The sequence below is a fragment of the Acinonyx jubatus genome, chromosome X (assembly GCF_027475565.1).
Source record: "Acinonyx jubatus isolate Ajub_Pintada_27869175 chromosome X, VMU_Ajub_asm_v1.0, whole genome shotgun sequence".
In the NCBI taxonomy this organism is placed as follows: domain Eukaryota; kingdom Metazoa; phylum Chordata; class Mammalia; order Carnivora; family Felidae; genus Acinonyx; species Acinonyx jubatus.
This window is the reverse complement of record NC_069389.1, coordinates 41972436-41991861: the sequence shown is the minus strand read 5'-3', so window position 1 is coordinate 41991861 and position 19426 is coordinate 41972436. Positions and strand designations below refer to the sequence as shown.

The 19426-nt window shown below is 48.3% G+C and overlaps 1 protein-coding gene across 3 annotated transcripts; it reads left to right on the top strand.

The window, feature by feature from the left end:
* The first annotated feature begins 674 nt into the window (after nucleotides 1–674).
* GPKOW (G-patch domain and KOW motifs) lies at nucleotides 675–17927 on the top strand. Of its 3 annotated transcripts, none has more exons than XM_027053923.2 (12): nucleotides 675–793; nucleotides 7363–7808; nucleotides 8579–8733; nucleotides 8833–8957; nucleotides 11027–11136; nucleotides 11924–12137; nucleotides 12560–12692; nucleotides 13343–13469; nucleotides 13673–13796; nucleotides 13885–13954; nucleotides 14698–14783; nucleotides 14878–17927. In XM_027053923.2, the coding sequence occupies exons 2-12, from the start codon at nucleotides 7633–7635 to the stop codon at nucleotides 15010–15012; spliced, it is 1455 nt and encodes a 484-aa protein (XP_026909724.1). In that variant the 5' UTR covers nucleotides 675–793; nucleotides 7363–7632; the 3' UTR covers nucleotides 15013–17927. The 3 variants fall into 3 exon arrangements, with proteins under 3 accessions (XP_026909724.1, XP_026909723.1, XP_026909722.1); XM_027053922.2 differs by lacking the exon at nucleotides 675–793 and adding an exon at nucleotides 1931–2095 and having other exon boundaries at nucleotides 7366–7808; XM_027053921.2 differs by lacking the exon at nucleotides 675–793 and adding an exon at nucleotides 1931–2095.
* The last annotated feature ends 1499 nt before the right edge of the window (nucleotides 17928–19426 follow it).

Sequence of the window (19426 nt, the reverse complement as noted above, 5' to 3'; positions counted from 1 at the left end):
CGCCGGGACCTCTGTCCCCAGGCTGCCCCCACTTTTAATACCTAAGAGAGGCCTCATTTCTCACCTCTCATTGGCTGGTGTCCCCTCCCAACAGGGGGGCCTTCAAAGCCTCCTCAAGTTCAGGCCCCTACCACCCCTCCACTCTCCAGGGCACCTGCCCTTCCCGGCTTCTTGAGTCTCCCAGCCCTATCATGCTCAGGGCCCCAAACCCTCCCGTGGTACCCAAGTCTCCTCAAGGGCTACCCCCTGCCCAGCTCAACAGACTCTTCCAGTTCCTAAGTAGGTCCTGGCTCAGGCCAACGTTCACTGCAAATGTACCGAGTAACTACCAGGAGCAAAGCTCTGCTGGAGGCTGCAGAGGTCCCTGGTAAACGTGGGTTCCACTTCTGCACCCCCGTGTTTAGTTGTCAGAGCTGGGGCGGGGACCTTAACTTTTCTGGGCCTCGACTTCCCCTTCTCGCTCACGGAATAAAGGCTCTCCTGGGTGGGAAAAGGAGCACAGCCCAGGGTCCTGGGAGAGCAGAGGGGGCGCCTGAGGTAGAGGGAGGCCAAGCGCTCACGCTGCCTCCCACAGCCAGGCCTCCTTGCCTGTCGCCAGGTAGGTGACTGCGCGGGTCAGGTCGCCGGGCACGGGACCAGCCGGCTACAGCGGCGCCCAGGCTCGGGCAGGCCGCCAGGTGAGCGCGCCCAGGAGCTCCAAACGCGTCGCTGGCGGCCGTGCGTCCACCCGACAGACTTCGGGTCATGGAGCCGCACGCGGGGGGCGTCACGGACCCTAGGGGGAGCAGAGGAGGTACGGGAGGGTGAGGAGGGACTGGGCGCGTCCTGCCACCCCTCGCCCCGCCTGTCTGCTCCTCACCTTTTCCTTCCGACAGGTAGTAAACAAAGCAGCCCAGGCGCCCTAGTAGCGGTGGCGGTGGCGGTGGCGGTGGCGGCGAACAGGGGGGCCCGGCGACCCGGGCTGGGCTCCAGGTCTCCGACCTGCACCCGTACCCGCACCCGCATCCGCACCGCGGGGCCGTGTACCAGACCCGGGGGCTCTCAGGAGTCTCCGGGGAGTTGTGCCACTGGGGTCTGCCCGGGTCACTGGGGACACCTGGGCCCTCAGGGTCTGTAGTGAATTGCGGGGGTGGGGGCGTTAGGCGGGAAGCCTCTGGGATAAATGGAGGGGCAATTTGGGACTACGTGGGCCATCAGGGTATCTGGATACCTGGATATCTGGAAGGGGAATCGGGGGTGCCGGGGCCGCAGCGGCGGCCGACCCTGTTCTGTCGGGGCACCTGGAGAAATCGGGGTCCCTCTCGATATCGTGCGGAAAGAGTTTGGAATCTGGGCTTATGAAGGGGCAGTCGGAGACCTCCAGAGATAGTCCCAAGATGTTCGGAAGGGTCCGGGAATAATTCGGCCAAATAGCTGTCTCCAGGATTATGGTGGGGGCAGGCGGGGGTCCACCCGCATACTCGCGATGGTCTGGGGGTCGCGGGAGTTGAGAGGGGCAGTGGGCGACCTTCGGAACTATCGAGCGAGTGGTCGGGGGGCTCTGAAGATCTTGAGGGGCATTCTAGGTCTTCGGACGTCGGGGAGCGTGGGGGTTGGCCGAGGCTCCGGCGGGCGCTGACCTGTTCCTTTCACCCGCGCAGGCCGGGGCCTTTCCCTGCCCGCGGGACCCAGAGCCCGGCAGCTCTTGGCGCGGCTGGACGCGCGCCCCCTGGCGGCCCGAGCTGCGGCCGACGTGGCGGCGCTGGTACGCAGGACGGGCGCCACATTGCGCCTGCGCCCCAAGGCCGGTGCGTGTCGGGGGCGGGGCGGGGCCTCTCAGGGGGCGGGGTCTGACTGGAGCCGGATTCTGACGTAGCGGACCCGGGATGGTTGGTTGCTCCCCTGGGTGGGGCCAATGCTCCCCTGGGGGGGACTGGTGGGGCGGGGCTCGGAGGGAGCTGCGAGACGGGGGAGCCCTGACGTGATCCTAGAATATTCCTCCAGGAGGTGACACTGGGAAGGTTACTGCTATAGGTGAATGTTGCATGGCTAGTTGTGAGTGCGGGCCGGATTGGTTATCCCTGTCGGTGGGGCTTTGAATGGCATTTCTGAGAAGGTGGGTCCTGGAGAGCGTTGGGGGCGGGCACTTGGCTAAGGGGCGGTCCTGGAAGGCCACTCTAGGGGGTGGAGCCTACAAGCGCGAAGGGGCGGGACTCGAAATGTCAGGAATGGGTTGAAGTTTATAGGCCAGTTAGAGGGCGGAGCCTGGAAAGTTCAGGAGCCCAATCTTGGAATTGCACCCTCCAGGGAGGGCGTGAGGGTGTTAATATGAGGAGCGAGATCTTCGTGTGTATTAGAGGGCCGTAGGAAAGTCTGGAGGCTTATTCTGTTAGCTGGGCCCAGGATTACTTAAGAAGGGGCGTATAAGGGTACGTATTCTTGTGGGTGGCACCTGGAGAATTGCTTTGATTGGGCACTACCTAGGTAATTAAATTGTGGTCGAGCCTGAGTGTAAGTTGGAAGAGATAAGGCTAGAATGTAAATTTAGCGGGTTGGGCCTATGTATTTTCTATGGAGAGTCACTACAGCTTTCTTAGCCGCTTCCTTATCCCAGCCTTTAGTATGCTGTATTGTAAGGACAGTAATGTCTTCAATAGTCATTTGTCCCAAGACCCTCTTGCTTCTCATACAGAGTTCCTAGGGTGGCAAATACAGAAAAGTGTGAAAAACCTGTGGATACTTTGGGGGAGCTTCAACAGTCCATGGCGCTGGAAACTTCCTTAATGAATTTGGGGGCACAGATTAGGGGAGAGGATGGCAGAGGAAGATGGAAGATGCAGGAGAGTACTCAACAGGTCAAGGCTGAGAATCCCCACAGGCCCTGACTCAGTATTGCATGTATTTTCATAACTTAGGTCTTTTTAAGTTTTTTTCAACTATGTTTTGTAGCTTTCACAGTTCAGTTTTTACACTTTTTTTGATACATCTATTCCTAGGTATTTTATTATTTTGAGGCTCTTGTAAATGGAATATTTTAATTGCATCTTTATTTTGTCTATGGAAACAATTGATTTTTGTATATTGATCTTCTATTCTGTAAACTTGCCAAGCTTGTTTAATAGTTCTAATATCTGCTAAAGAGCAAACATTTAACTGAGTAAATTTGAAGATTTAGTCGGTTTTATTAAACAATTCATAAACTGTAGAGTGGAGGTTTGCTAGGAGTTATACAAAATGGCAAGTTTTTATAGGAAGGAGGATTGGGCAAGAAAAGTGAAAAAAAGCAAAAGAAAATAAAGTATTGTTTTAGGTAAATTCACTTCCCCTCTGAAGAAAATGTGGGATGAGGGGTGGGGTGGTTCTTATCATGCAGATTACCTGATCTTCCTTTGGGAATGAGAGGGCCCCAAGTGACAGATTACCTCTTTGGTGCAGACCAGAATATTCCAGATTGATTGGTTTAAAATTCCACTCTTGGAGAGGTTGAAGTTGCAATTAATTGCAACTTGGAAGGCAAGTGACTCCACCTTGGGCTTATGTGTGGCTTTATTTTTAACAGTCCCAAGAATTCCAAAGGAACTATACCAACATTTTGGTGTGCTTCCAATAATAAAACAAAGAAGTGTTCACCAAACAAACTAGTATTCACTAAGAGAAACAAGTACTCACCAAAAAATGATAGTTTTTAAACAGATCTTGAATAAAGTCAGAAATGTTAACCAAAGGCAGGGAGCTCAGAATCCTAGAGGAGACTCACCCAAGAGAAGTAGGTCTGGACTGACAGAAGCCATGAGTGAAAGGTGCTTGGGACAGGTACCTCACATGATTCCCTGGATCATCATTCTTCTGGGGTCGTCTCCTTTGGATCCCACTTCTGACTCCAAGGAATGTCAACCTAAATACAGAGGTAAACCGAGGCAAGCTCAGAAAGATGAATTTATTTGGGAATAGGAGAAGAATTGTAATTCGGGTTTTATCTGTAGCTTGCTACAGTTTGGGTGTCCAGAATTGCAATCTTTGCTATTCCCAAATAAACTCATCTTGTTGAACTTGCATCAGTTTACCTCTTTATTTAAATCGACATTTATAAAAGTTGCTTTGTAGTCTTTATCTGCTAGGTATCTTTAAGGATGCCCAGGGCTTCTAAGCCTGGAAACATGGCCATGAGATTGATTATTGTGGTTTGTGTTTTCAAGACCATCCTCTGACCCAGCACATTATTCTACTTACCAAACATTTCACTTTCATTTAAGTATATTTATAGCTTCACATTTAAATGTTTTAGTATATGTGTTCCATGCAAGAAATGTGCTATAATTCATTTACCCAGTCTCCTTCTGTTGTCCTTTAAGTGGTCTTCAAACTTTTGCTACAATAAATAATACCATGATGAATCTGACATAAAAATCTTTTCATTGGGCTCCTGGCTGGCTCAGTCAGAAGAGCAGGTGACTCTTGATGTCAGGCTCATAAGTTTGAGCTCCACGTTGGATGTAGAGATTTTTTTTTTAATGTTTATTTTTGAGAGAGAGAGAGAAACACTGTGAGTGGGGGAGGGGCAGAGAGAGAGAGAGAGGGAGACACAATCTGAAGCAGACTCCAGGCTCTGCGCTGTCAGCACAGAGCCTGACACAAGGCTCGAACCCACAGACTTTAAGATCATGACCTGAGCTGAAGTCCGACACTTAACCAACTGAGGCACCCAGGTGCCCCATGGATGTAGAGATTTCTTAAATAAACTTAAAAAAATCTTTTCGCACATCTTTAATGATTTCCTTGGGATGAATTTTTAGCACATCTGTGGTATTATTTCTGGTGGCTATTTCAGTATCACTCTTCTACTTTATAAACTCTTATGATGAAGGCAGGCTGGGTCCGAGGACCCAGAGGGGGTCCCGCAGGACCAGCCAAGAGGGTCCTTGGCTTCATGCAGCATAAAAATCAAATGTGAGCCAAGAAGAAGTAAGAGCAGAATTTATTAAAGATACAGAGAGAGTACAGATACAGGCAGAGTGTCTGGGAGACTCAGGAAAGGAGAGAGTCTTGTCTTTGCTTGGTGTCTGGGGTTTTTACTGAGGATTGTGGTCTGATGTAAGTGTCCTCTCAGGCATCGAGGAACTGGACAGAACAGGGAGAATGGTCCACGTGTCCTCCATAAGTCACTTATTCCTTGGTGCTAGGGGGTCTTAAAATTGAGATTTCTAGCACCGGTGGTCTGGAATACACACATGATGGCCTCACTCACTCATTCCTTAGAAGTTTTCTATTGTGCTGGAAGGTTCCAAAGAAACCATTAACTCCTTCATTCTTACGAGGACATACATTATTTGTATTATAAGGAATGTGTAAGGCAGGTGTGCTGGTCCTAGCAAGAAGAGAAGCAGGGAAATGGGCAAAAAAGCAGTCCTTCAAAAAACAGCCCTTCATGGGGCCCTTTCAATTTCTCTTCTCTCTCTTTAAGGTCCTACACAAAAGGAATCTGTCCCATTAACCTTTCAAAGCCTTAGAACGTGGCTCTCACAACATATTTAATGTTGGTAGTATAAGCAGAAATAATTTGTGATCCCTGGAAAAAGAAAGATGAGGCATAAATTTCTTGACATAAGAAAAGTCACTTTAGAGGTGCCTGCATGGCTCAGTCAGTTAAACATCTGGCTTCTGCTCAGGTCATGGTCTTACGGTTCCTGAGTTCGAGCCCCACATTGGGCTGACTGCTGTCAGCATAAAGCCCACTTTTGGATCCTCTGACCCCTCCCCTCGCTGGTTCTCTCTCTTTATCTCATAAAAAATAAACTTAAAAAAAGAAAGAAAACTCATTTTAGACTCTTGCTCATCTTGCAATTTTTGCCTGACAAGCACTACTTGCACATTTCTTGTAGAACTTCCTGAGATGTGTTGAAATTGCAGAAGAATAGATTTCAGTAGATAATGATTTGAAGGAAACAAAAGAATGTGAGAACAAAGAGACACTATCAGGCCAGAAGATAGCCTAATCATATCGGCAACAATAAATCAGTGGTAAAACTTCCATTTCTGATTCAAAAGTAAAGGTTGACCTGACACATATTCTTGGGTCTTCTTTGCAGGATTTAAATCCCTTTGAGCACTCAAATACCGGACCAACTGGAGCCAGAGAATTGATGATGCTGACCAGCTCTCCTGACTTCAATTAACTTGAGACCTGGTCTCAGTTGCCTTAAGATGACCTTTGCTCCAATTCCATGCTGAATTCCCAATTTTGCAAGCCCTTCCATGAATATATATGCACTTTTAGCTTGAAACTTACCCATTTTTATTGTTGAAGGAGACACTGCTTTGGGAGATATCCCCAGTGTTCTCCTTTATTTGTTGCAAGTAAAACTCTTCCTTTTCCTATTCTTTGCTTGGATGAGTCTTTTGGCTCCATTTCTACCAAAAGGTGAACCCAGTTTTGGGTAACAGTAAGAACTACAGTTGACCCTTGAACAACATGGGTTTGAACTGCACGTGTCCATTTATACCAGGATTTTTCTCAATAAATACAGTATAGTATTATAAATATATTTTTTCTTCCTTATAATTTTTTTGTTTATTTATTTTGAGATAGAGCGAGTGAGAGTGGGGGGAGGGCAGAGAGAGAGAGAGGGAGGGAGAGAGTGAATCCCAAGTAGGCTCTGCACGGATAGCACAGAGCCCCATGCAGGGCTTGAACCCACAAGCCTGAGATCATGACCTGAACTGAGATCGAGTCAGATGCTTAACCATCTGAGCCACCCCGGCACTCCTCCTTATGATTTTCTGAATAACATTTTCATTTTTTTCTTTAGCTTACTCTTAAGAATACGGTATAAAAAAATACAGTATATAATACATGTAACATACAAAATATGTGTAACTCTACTGCCTAGGTTATCATTAAGGTTTCCAGTCAACAGTAGGGTATTAGTAGTTAAGTTTTTGAGGAATCATAAGTTATTTGTAAATTTTCAACTGTGGGGGCAGGGGATTGGATCCCCTAACCCCTGCATTATTCAAGGGTCAACTGTATGTATGTGTATTTTTTTAAGTAGTCTTCACACCCAGCGCGGAACCCAACGTGGGGCTGGAACTCCGGATCCTGAGATCAAGACCTGAGCTGGGATCCAGAGTGGGATGCTTAACCATCTGAGCCATCCAGGCACACATGTATATATACTTTTAATATCTGTTTAGGTCATTGTTCCCTACTGGACTATGATCCTCTAGAAAGGAGGAGGTCTATTTTATTAATATTTGAATCCAGAGCTTGTGGTGTATTAAATCTGGCATCAGTAGGCACCATTTACATGTCTATTTGTTATTGTACACAACTGACACAGATTTTTTTCTTAAATGATGTATTTTTATCTACACTTCCCATACCAGTAGGGCACGGCGATTAATAACTACTTGTTGACTACCTGAATGAAAGAATGAATACCCCCAAGAACCACATATTCCTATATGATTGGCGCGACGCGCCCCTATGAAGAACAGCAACAGTTACTTCTTAAGGCCCCTGTTCCACGTACGCCAGTCGATGCCGCAGTGTTTTCTGGGAAAGGTAGTTCTAAAGCCCGTCGTCTGGCCCCGGTCAAACTGAGCCCAAACTAAACTTCCCAGAAAGCAGCACACTCGCCTGGGAAGAGGGGCAAGATGGCGGACGCTGAAGACGGTACTTTGCGACCCGCGGGAGCCTCTGCTGCCCCAATTTCATTCAGCTTCAGTCGCACGTCCGCCAGGAGACGGCTGGCGGATCCGGGAGACGACGCGAGTGCGGCTCCGGAGGAGAAGGATTTCTTAAAGACCGTGGAAGGGAGGGAGCTGCAGAGGTGAAGCGCCGTGTCTTTCATCCCTTGGAATTAGGTTCGGTGGGTTCAAGCGGGAGGGTGGAATCGGAGTTGATTGTTTTGGTGGCAGCGGCCACCAAACCTTTGGAGCACAGCCTGAGGAAATTCGTGGAGGCGAGAAGGCGGGAGTGTGTGACAGGGGAGGTGGGGAAATTGGACCTGACAGCCAGGGCGTTTGAGAAAAGAGGATGTATTCCTGAGAGGGTGTGTCTTTAGCACTTGGGGGCCTTGAGATGTGTGCGTTTTGAGAGAAGGAAAGGAGTGGAGAATGACAGGACCCCTAGTTTCTCAGCTGAAGCGGTGGAGCTTCTCCAGTATAGGGAATGGGGTGGAGTGGCAGATGGAGTTTTGGGGAGGCCATCATCAGCTTAATGCGGAAAGGAGAGTTGGAGGGAGAGACTTCCAGAAGAGAATAAGCCATCCAGGGGTTGGTGTAGAGCCTGGACCTGGGGAGAGTCTGGGCTGAAGATGGTGACTTGTGAGTCATTGTGAAAGCCACGGAAGTGGGTCTTGGGCTGAGCAGAGGTTCCAGGACTGAAGGCTGATTCCTCAAAGGCACTGATATTTAAGAGTTGGGGGTGGGGGAGAGAATCTAAAGAAAACACCATTAGATACATGACATGAGAGTGAGGGTGTGGTCCCTCCAGCTGGGGGTGAGTGTGGCTCTTGTGTTTTCTCTGAAGGGAGGAGTGGGGCTCAGAACCCACTGACCATGCTACTCTCCCAACTTCACATCTCTGTGTCCACATCAGTGTGAAGCCCTCAGAAACCCCCAAGGAACTCGTCATCCCTTTGATCCAGAATGGCCATCGCAGGCAGCCACCGACCCAGGCTCCTGGGCCATCCACAAACACTGAGGCCTTGGTGGGAGGGGTGCTGTCTCAGGCTGTAAAGGAGATCATTGAGGGTAAGTGATCCCCTCTTTGCCTTGCCCCAGTGAAGGAGGAGGGGGAGGAAAATGGAAGGAGAGGGTGGGACCTCATTGCTTCCTCCCATTCTTCCTTAGACTCCAAGAAGTCCCTGGAGGAGAGAGAAAATTCGGGTATCGACCCCATGCTTGCTATCCCCATGATCCAGAAAGGATGCATCCCTAACGGAGAAGGGGCAGACAGCGAACCCCGAGCTGAGACAGTGAGCTGGCCCCTAACTCCTCCAGCCCCAGCCTTTCTTTGCCCTGTCTGCCAGGCTTGCCTCTCTGCACCCAGCAGGGAAAGTCAGTGTGTGTACTAGAGGCCTGCTGCCTAGCTCTTCCTCCTTCTGTCCTTTTTTGGAAGCATTAACAAAGGAATCCAGATACTGAGGTGTGGAAAAGCACTTGCATTCTGGAATTATATGAACAAGATGAGCAAATGGAACAGGAAATGTAAAGATCCTGAGGGTAGACTCTGCCTAGAGTGTTTGAGGAACACCAAGGAGACCAGTGTAGCTGGAGGGGAATGAGTGAAGGGGAGGAGTAGTAGACAATTTCAGGCATCCCAAGACCAGAAACACAAGTTTCAAGACACATAGGAACACTAATAATATTAAATGCCAAGTAGAACTGTCTATGATGACAGAGTGTAATCTATCACACTGTATTAAGCAGAGGTAGAAAGTGACAGAATTGGAAAGTAGGAAGTGGCTGGGGCTAAACTAGGCAGGGCCTTGTGGGCCATGGTGAGGACTCTGGCTTTTATTGTGAATGATATGAGGGCCATGAGAGGGCTCTGAGCAGAGAGGGTGAAGACTTAAGATTTCACAAGATCTCTCTGGCTACTATGAGCAGAACAGACTAGTAAGTAAAGGCGGAAGCAAGGAGACTAGTAGTGCAGGCTAGAAATGATGGAGCCTCAGACCAGAGTGGTAGGAGTGAGGCCTGGAAGGACAAGTAGGGTTTAGTGAGAGAGGGAGGAGCAGCGTGAGTACCAATGGCAGGAACAACCCAAGCAACAGCATGGTGGCAGGGAGTCGGTGTTGTGTGTGCCCATCGGTGAAGCAACTTGCAGTGTGTCTAAAGTGAGTATAAAGAATTGGAGTGAGGATGGGAGGTGATCGATAAGGAGAAGTGAAGGGTATGTCTACAGAAGCAACAAAGTCTGTCTTTCATACACATGGATTCTACTTTTCACCTCTTTATTCGCAATTTTTTAGCGATGCTTCTTTGGGGCCTATTTCTCTTACAGCCCCAGACCACCCTCTCTTTTGACTGAACTGTTCTCATTGGCCTTCAGATGTCTTCTGATGTCTTTCATCTTAAAAAATAGGACCTTCATTTCACTTTCCACCCTGTTCCCTCTTTGGCCTCATTTCTCTCATTTCCTCTCCTCCCCCAGCCTTCCACATCTCAGTTGAACCCAGGTACATCTATCCTTCCTCTCAGCCAAAAAACCTTAGTCAGTGTTGACACCCTCTTTATTCCATACCCCAGGTACAGCCTTTCAGCAAAATCCTATCATGTCCCTTTGCAGAATACATCCAGAATCTGACCACTTCTCACCATCACCACTCTGGTCTGAGCCACAAGTATCTTTCATCTGGACCATTGCTGTAACTTCCTCACTGGGTCCCCTTGTGTGGTGGCCAGCCTCCTGTAGCTCCAGCCCAGATCTCCTGATTAATGTCTCACCACCCTCTCTGCCTCCACAGCACTGTTTCAGTCAGGTTGACTTTCATGATGCTCTTCCCACACCAGATCTTGTCCTGCCTCAGGGCCTTTGCTCTTATTGTTCTCTCTGCTTGGACTACTCTCCCTTCTATATCCTCCTGGCTCCCTCTGTCATCTCTTTCTGGTCTCTGCTCAGATATCAACTCAGTAACCCTCTCTTCTCCATCCCTCTGCATCCCCTTAAGCTGCTTTATTTTTCTTTATATAACTTATCACTACCTGACATACCATGTTTTATGTATTTTATTTATTGTGTGTCTCTACAACTAGAATGTAAGCCTCACAGAGCAAGGGTTTTTGTTTTGTTTACTGCTTTATCCTCATCACCTAGATTAGTGATTATCCTCATCACCTGGCACAGAACAGGTGCTTTATAATTATTTGTTGAAGGACAACATGGAGGAGTAAAGTGAGAGACAGCAAGAGGAAATCAAAACTAACCTTGAGCTTATTGGAAAAGAAGCATTGAGGGTCACCCTGTGGGTGTTAGTAAGCGCACTTCGGAGGACCCACTGTGAGCCAAGCCTAACCATCCTTCCTCTGTCTGAACCTGTAGGTGCCGGAAGAAGCTGATTACGAGGCAGTCCCTGTAGAGGCCTATGGGCTGGCCATGTTACGAGGCATGGGCTGGAAGCCTGGCGAGGGCATTGGCCGCACCTTCAATCAGTGAGTTCTAGGGTAGGGGCAAGGGGCAACAGATGGGGGCAGCGAACAAGACCCCCATGGTTACTACCCATCCAAAACCATCCAGGCAGGGAGAGGGCATGTTACCACCCTAATTAATTTAGTAAGCCTTTCCACTACTGTTTCAATCTCCTATTTACCCTTTGAAACTCTGTAACAAGATCCCATTTATGTAAAAGTTACTTTTCTGAACATCAGCTTTGTCATCTGAAAATGGGGATAATGACAATATTGACTTCCCAGGTCTGTTGTGGAGTTATGTGAAATTATACACATAAAGCACTTACAGCAGGCCCTGGCCCCAAATAAACATAGACTAGACATTTGCTATTATCACACAGACTTATGGTCACTTCTTCTCAGTTCTCAACTCCAAAGAATTCTGAAAAACAAACATTTTTTTCATAAACCATTTAGTAGCCAAACATGACCTGAGACACAGAGCATTTTATAGTCTATTTCTCCTGCTTGGCGTGAACATTTGTATGATTTCCCCTGTAGAAATATCAGGGTGTTTGATTACAGGGATCTGCCTCAGGTCCTGCTGTAGATACTATGTAATAGATGGTCTATCAAATGTGTTATTAGGTTGGACCAAATGAAATTGTTATTTCTGTAGATCAAAAGCAGTCCTAGTGTGAGATGGGAAAGGCTATTCTTGAACATGTTGACAGGGTGGAATTTGAATAGTAGTGCGTGGGGGAGGCACTGAAAACTTACATCTTCCCCCTCTCCTGGCCAACAAGCTCACATACTGTGCTCCCTGCAGAGTGGTAAAGCCCCGTGTCAACTCACTGAGACCAAAGGGGTTAGGGCTGGGTGCCAACCTGACTGAGGTCCAGGCCCTGGCCCCCACTGGCCCCCACCGCCTGCCAAAGCCAGATGAGGAGCAAGAGAAGGATAAGGAAGACCAGCCTCAAGGACTGGTGCCTGGGGGAGCTGTGGTGGTTCTTTCTGGCCCGCACCGAGGCCTCTATGGGAAGGTAAGGAACAAAACTGTGCCGGGAGCCTGAGACAGGCAGTGGGGAAGATTGATGTGAGGGCCAGAGGGAGGAAGACTTGGGTTTGGGGTGGAAAGGGCTGGAAGTCCTTGTCTTTCAGACGTGCCTGGCTTGCTGCCTCATTTGGTAACTCAGAACCACTTGCTGGGCCTTTCTGAGCCTCAGTTTCCAACTAAAAGAGAGAATGCCATATGCCACATGTTCCTGAGGATTAAATTCTTAAAATATATCCAAGCCACAGAGTCTGTCAGGGGAGACATATGGACCAGGGCCCGTCCCAGGCCTTGGATCAGTCTGGTGGGGGAGACACAGGGGTCAAGCCTATTGGAAATAAGAGTGGACAGCTGGGGCCTAGGAATGTGGGTTTAGTCCACATTCCTAACTTCCTCCCCCCAACCATTCAGGTAGAAGGCCTCGATCCTGACAACGTTCGGGCCATGGTTCGCCTGGCCGTGGGGAGCCGCATGGTGACTGTTAGTGAGTACTACCTGCAACCTGTCTCACAGCAGGAGTTTGACAAGAATTCCTTGGATCTCAGTGAGTGAGCTTTTTACCTAGCTGGGAGAGTTAGAGAAGCATTCCGCGGGGGCGGGGGGGGGGGGGTGGCGGGGAGATCAGCAGTCTGCCTGGCAGGTGTGACTTCTGGTCAGAGGTCAGGAGGCGAGAATGAAGATAAGTGGTTTATTCAGTTTGAGGAAAAATTGATGTAGTAACCCTGGGGCTTTCTTTTGCTTCTTTCTGAGAGAATAAACAGGTATGGAAACCAATTCCTATCCTTGGGAGGTCTATTCAGGGTGATGAGCCTGTCTTCTTCTAGGGAGTGAGGGCAGCTGGGACTAGGCCGTGACCAGGGATGAAGGCATTCTAGGCATGGCAGCAGGATGGGGCAGTTTGGCAGATGGGAGATTGGTGCTGACAGAGCTCTCAGGATTTTCTAGCCCATACTAGGTGGTCGCCTCAGATTAGCAGCATCAGCGCAGGCTCGAGTGGCTGAGGAAGGCTTCCTAAAGGAAGCCCCAGCAGTTGAAGGGAAGGGGAGAGCATTCCATTGGTGTAGGCAAAGTCATGATGGTAGGAGGGGACACTGAGGCAAGTGGGAGGTGGCCTGAGGCTGAGGTGTAGCCTGCAAGGTAAGAGAATGGCACACTGAGGCTCCTTCCTCCTTCTCCCCACACACCCTTGTGTAGGCCAGATGCGTAAAACTTCCTCAGTGCAACAGAATGGAACAGCTTCGTCATGGAAGGCCCTCCGGGATCAGGACCTCCCCAGCCAGCAAGAGGACTCACAGAGGAAGCGAAAACACCTTCCTGACCGGTGGGACCCTGGGCATCTGGGATGGGGGGGAGAAGGCAAGGCTGTGGAGAGGCTCCAGCAGTCAGAGAAGGCTTCCAGGGCAAGGCAGGCACATAGAAGGAACTAGAGACAGCATTATGGGTGGGTTTCACAGCAGCAGCAAAGGTGGGGTGAGCAGAATGTGCATCTAATGAACTAAGCCCCGTGTTGGCCCCTTTCCACAGACAGGGGGAGCCTGCTGCCAAGAATGAGAAGGCAGGTCCCAGGAGCCAGCACTGGTTGCACAGGGACCTACGCGTACGCTTTGTGGACAAGCTGCACAAGGGTGGCCAGTATTATAACACCAAGGTGGGAACCCTGCAACCTGGGTTCTCCTCCTCCCCCAGGGACTAGGTCCCCATAACTCCAACATTCTCACATCCCTTGACCTCCCCAGATGACGATCGAAGATGTCCTCAGCCCAGATACCTGTGTGTGTCGAACAGATCAAGGCCAGGTCCTGGAAGGTGAGTCTGAGAGATGGCCACTGGGTCATTATCATCCTGGAGGCTGATGGGAAGGCTGTCTTAGACCAAGAGGCTGGTGTGGGCAGAGGCTGGGAGATAGGGTAGAGTTCAGATATTTTGTAAGGTCCAGAATCGTCTTTTTTTTTTTTTTAATTTTGAGTCTTTTTTTTTAAGCTTATTTATTTATTTTTGAGAGAGAGAGGAAATGAGGGAGGGAGAGAGAACCAGCAGGGGAGGGACAGAGAGTGGGACGGAGGATCTAAAGCAGGCTCTGAGCTGTCAGCACAGAGCCCAATGTGGGGCTCGAACTCACAAACCATTAGATCATGACCTGAGCCAAAGTTGGACGCTTAACCGACTGAGCCACCCAGGCGCCCCCAAGGCCCAGAATCTTCTGACAGAACATTAGGCGCTTCTGTGATAGTGATTATCTGAGCCCCTCCTTTCCCCATCTGCGACATTGGCATGAAAATGAGCTATTTCTCCCTCTTGTACAGATGTGTCCTGAACTCCTTGTGCAGGGCAGGGCATATAACGTGCCCACAGTAAACGGTATCTGTTGTCATCACCCATCATCTTCCTACATAAGTGCTCCCTTTTTTAGGAACTGCTCCTTAGGTGTCCTCACCCACACCTGTCAACAGGGTACAGAGTGGCTCTCAGGAATACAGAAAAGGACTTGTGACAGGACCCTGGGTGGGCTAGTCCTGGCTGTGGGCCTCACTCCCTCCCCTCATCTGTAGGCCTGAGGGAAGACATGCTGGAGACCCTGGTCCCCAAGGTCCAAGGCAACCGGGTTATGGTGGTGCTGGGGCCACAGGCTGGAAAGGTGAGTCCCAGACCTGGGCGTGGGGGGTGGAAGCATGCAGGGGATGTCCCAGAGTCTGGGTTGGCTCTGCTGACTCCACCCGCTGCTACTCTAGGTGGGCCGCCTGCTGGACTGGGACAGAGAACAGAGCCGGGCTGTGGTGCAGCTGCAGAGAGAGAATCAGCTGGTGGAACTTCACTATGATGCTGTCTGCCAGTACCTGGGCCCCAGTGACTCAGATGAAGACTGACCCATGGCCCCGTTCCCACCCCCAACGCTGCCACCTGCTCTGTATGGTGTGGAAAGACAGTCTTCACAAAGGTGGGGAGGTCATTGTTCCATCCTCCACTTGCACCTCAGCCCCAGGACAGGGACAGGGCATAAGATAGATGGGCCTGAAGGGAGCCTTGAAACAAACCTGGTATTCTCCAGAAGCTAGTGTGTAATAAAAATCATTTCAAAAACTCAGTAAAATGACAAGATCGTAAGTGTGTGCTGAGCTGAGTAGAAGCGGGAGCTGAGCTGATGGAAGTGGGAGCCGTTCCAGGCTTCAGCCCCACCTCCCTGCATGGGCTGACAGACAAGTTCAAGGATCTGTCTGCTTACAAGTTCATTCTTGGAATACAGAAGCTACGAAGTGTGTCCCCTGAGCAGACGCTATGGAGTCTGGAGTGCCACATCTTTGTACAACTTCCTGAGGAAGAATCCTAATGGTGGCTCTACTTTTTTTTTTTAATTTTTTAAATGTTTATTTTTGAGAGAGAGAGAGACAGAATCCGAAGCAGGCTCCAGACTCAGCTGTCAGCACAGAGCCCAACACGAGGCTCAAAGTCACAGATGGCAAGATCATGACCTGAGCCAAAGTCAGAAGCTTAACTGACTGAGCCACCCAGGCGCCCCATTGGTGGCTCTACTTTTTACTCTTGGTCCAGACCAGACGTCCAGAGGATATCTTGAGCCAGTGATGAGAGTCCAGAGGAAGGGAGGTTTCTACCCACAAATGGGATGTGTTTGCACTATTTCTCAGAGGACTCAGTTAATTTCAGGGCCCCTGTTTTAGTCCCCAAACTTTGGCTAGAAGGTAAAAAAAAGTTTTGTCCCAGGTAGAATTTCTCTGATCCAGGTAACTGGACTCTCAAAAAGGTTATTGTCAGACAGCCCTCAAACTTTTTCCCATTTAATGGGCTGAGATCCAAAATCAACAAGGGAAGCAAGAGCTTTAGGTCCAATTGCTTCTAAGTCATCCCCAAATGCAAACTGGTGCAGCCACTCTGGAAAACAGTTTGGAGGTTCCTCAAAAAATTAAAAATAGAACTACCCTATGACCCAGCAATTGCACTACTAGGCATTTATCCAAGGGATACAGGTGTGCTGTTTCAAAGGGACACATGCACCCCCATGTTTATAGCAGCACTATCAACAATAGCCAAAGTAAGAAAAGAGCCTAAATGTCCATCGATGGATGAATGGATAAAGAAGATGTGGTGTGTATATATATATATATATATATATATATATATATATATATATATATATACATACAATGGAATATTACTCGGCGATCAGAAAGAATGAAACGTTGCCATTTGCAACTACGTGAATGGAACTAGAGGGTATTATGCTAAGTGAAATTAGAGAAGGATAAATATATGATTTCACTCATATGTGGAATTTAAGAAACAGATGACCATAGTGGTAGGGAAGGAAAAATAGATAAAAACAGAGGGAGGCAAACCATAAGAGACTCTTAAATACAGAGAACAAACTGAGGGTTGCTGGTGGGGTGTTGGGTGGGGGGGATGGGCTAAATGGGTAATGGGCATTAAGGAGAGCACTTGGGATGATGAGCACTGGGTGTTATCTGTAACTGATGAATCACTAAATCTACTCCTGAAACCAATACTATACTATATGTTAACTAACTTGAATTTGTTTTAAAAAGATGATATAACTGTTATATACACCCAAAATCAGAGTACCTAAGTATATAAAGAAAATATAGATATATATGAAGGTAAAAATAGTTTTATTACACTATATGTTAACTAACTTGGATTTAGATAAAATTAAAACTACAAAATAAAAAAACAATAAATCATCCCTAGTCACTAAGTTATTGATGTAATAAATGGTATTTGAGTTAGATCTAGATCACTGGTATGAACTCCTGACCTGTCAGGACATGGCCCAGTGCTGTAGAATTTTTTAAAAAAAATAACTGAATTATCACATTAAAATTATTACAACTCTTGGGGCGCCTGGGTGGCTCAGTCGGTTAAGCGTCCGACTTCAGCTCAGGTCACAATCTCGCGGTCTGTGAGTTCAAGCCCCGCGTCGGGCTCTGGGCTGATGGCTCAGAGCCTGGAGCCTGCTTCCGATTCTGTGTCTCCCTCTCTCTCTGCCCCTCCCCCGTTCATGCTCTGTCTCTCTCTGTCTCAAAAATAAAAACGTTAAAAAAAATTTTTTTTTAATTATTACAACTCTTTTTTATCTGATTAAATCTTTTGAAAATTTTAATTGTTGAATACATGTTATCATACATACATACAATGTTATCTTAGTTTCAGGTGTACAACGTCAAGTGATTGAACAATTCTAATACATTACTCCATGCTCACTAAGAAAAGTGTAGCTACCATCTGTCACCATACAACTTATTACAACATTATTGACTCCATTCCCTATGGTGTACTCCTTGTCTCCCTGACATTTTTTTTTTTTGATAACTGGGAGTTTGTACCTCTTAATCCCCTTCACCAATTTCACCGATCCCCTTCCTCTTTGGCAACTACCCCTAGAGCGGGGCGATAAAGGTAAGCTACTGTCTCTGCCCAGCAGAGGCAGAATGCTGTTTAGAGCCAAAATGAGCAGGTATAGAAAAACGGCCAAATCAATGGCCATATGCTGAGTAAGGTAAGGGATGATTGGAAGACCTTCCAGTATCATAACCCCAGTGTGAAGTACAATTGCACAGGAGCGCCTGGGTGGCTCAGTCAGTCAAGTGTCTGACTTTGTTGGCTCAGGTCATGATCTTGTGGTTTATGGGTTCAAGCCCTGCGTTAAGCTCTGTGCTGACAGCTCAGACTGGAGCCTGCTTCGGATTCTGTGTCTCCTCTGCCCCACCTCCACTCATGTTCTGTCTCTCTCTCAACAATAAATAAACAATTTTTTAAAATGTGTTATGAAGTATAATTGCACAGACAGATATTACTGATATACTAATTTACTGATCCCTAATTAATTCCAGAACTCCTCTGTTTTCAGGATTGGCCAAGCAGGGCGGTTAAAGCAGACAGCAGAGGACAAACCCCCACCCCTAGTTTCTCCCGTTGCTGAGTGATAATTGTGATGGTACACACTGTCCCCGGAATTCCAGGCTGGGTTGTGTTTTTCATGTTGGGGGGAAGGGTCACAAGTTCTAAAGGTTCCCAATCTGGCACGTCCAGTAGTCCATTTGCCTTATTGTATGTGCTACACCCAGTCAAGAAGGCCTCCTCCTTTCTCCAAATCATAATAAATTCATCTTGGTAACACCCTCAAGAAGAGCTTAAAGCTTCCTGGAGAATGGTACTGGTCCTCTGTCTCTGCCCTGCAATGTGGTATAACCTGGCAGTTTCAGACAATCCCTTCCTCTCCTCCATGTGTCATAATACTTAAAATAGATTTCATCAGATTTTGGTTTCCTGGAGATGACATTTCTCCTGAGCCTGTCTTTAAAAACAGGGCCAAGGGGAAAAAAATAAAAACAGGGTCGGGGAGGGAGGGAGCCTCTGGGTGGCTCAGTCAGTCTTGATCTCATGGCTCACAAGTTTGAGCCCTGGGTTGTGCTCTGTACTGACAGCTCCGAGCCTGGAGCCTGCTTCTGATTCTGTGTCTCCTCTCTCTCTGCCCCTCCCCGGCTCATACATGGTCTCTGTCTCTCTGTCTCTCTGTCAAAAATAAAACATTAAAAAAAATGGGCTGGGGGCGCCTGGGTGGCTCAGTCAGTTGAGTGTCTGGCTCTTGATTTCAGTTCAGGTCATGATCTCACTGTTCCATGAATTCAAACCCAGCCTAGGGCTCTGTGCTGGCCTTGAGGAGCTTGCTCAGGGTTCTCTGTGCCTCCTCTCAAAAATAAACATGTAGGTAAAAAACAAAAACAAAAACAAACCAAAAAAAGCGGGCCTGAAGTTCTTAAATACAACCCTGTGTCCCGAACACATAGCCCTAACAGAACACCTCGTCCCCCAACAGACCACGGTGGCTTTTTGTTTCCCCTGAGTTCATCCCTCCTGATCCCTCAGTTCCAGGACAGGCTCCTTACATTCTGAGAAGCGTGGACAGCATCAAGAAGCTTCCCCGATCTGTCCCTTGTTCATCGCACACAAAGAAAGATGACCCTGCACGGTTTTCTCTCGGCCCGATGCCTGGTGCTTGCCGGCTACCAAGGTTGCCCTTTGCCAGCTGTTGCTGTGGCAACAGCTGTGAGCCTGTGAATTCTCCCTGGGCCACTCACAAGGCCAGGGCTGTGACCCATACAATTTGTTCAGACTGGCTTCTTCCACATCACAGGGAATGAGCAAGATGTGGTTGAAAAAGCATCTGCCTCTTCTGCTAAGTCTCCAGAAGTCTCCCTGGCAGGGTGCTGCCTCTATTAAACACTGTGCAGCGGCAACTGGGTGGCT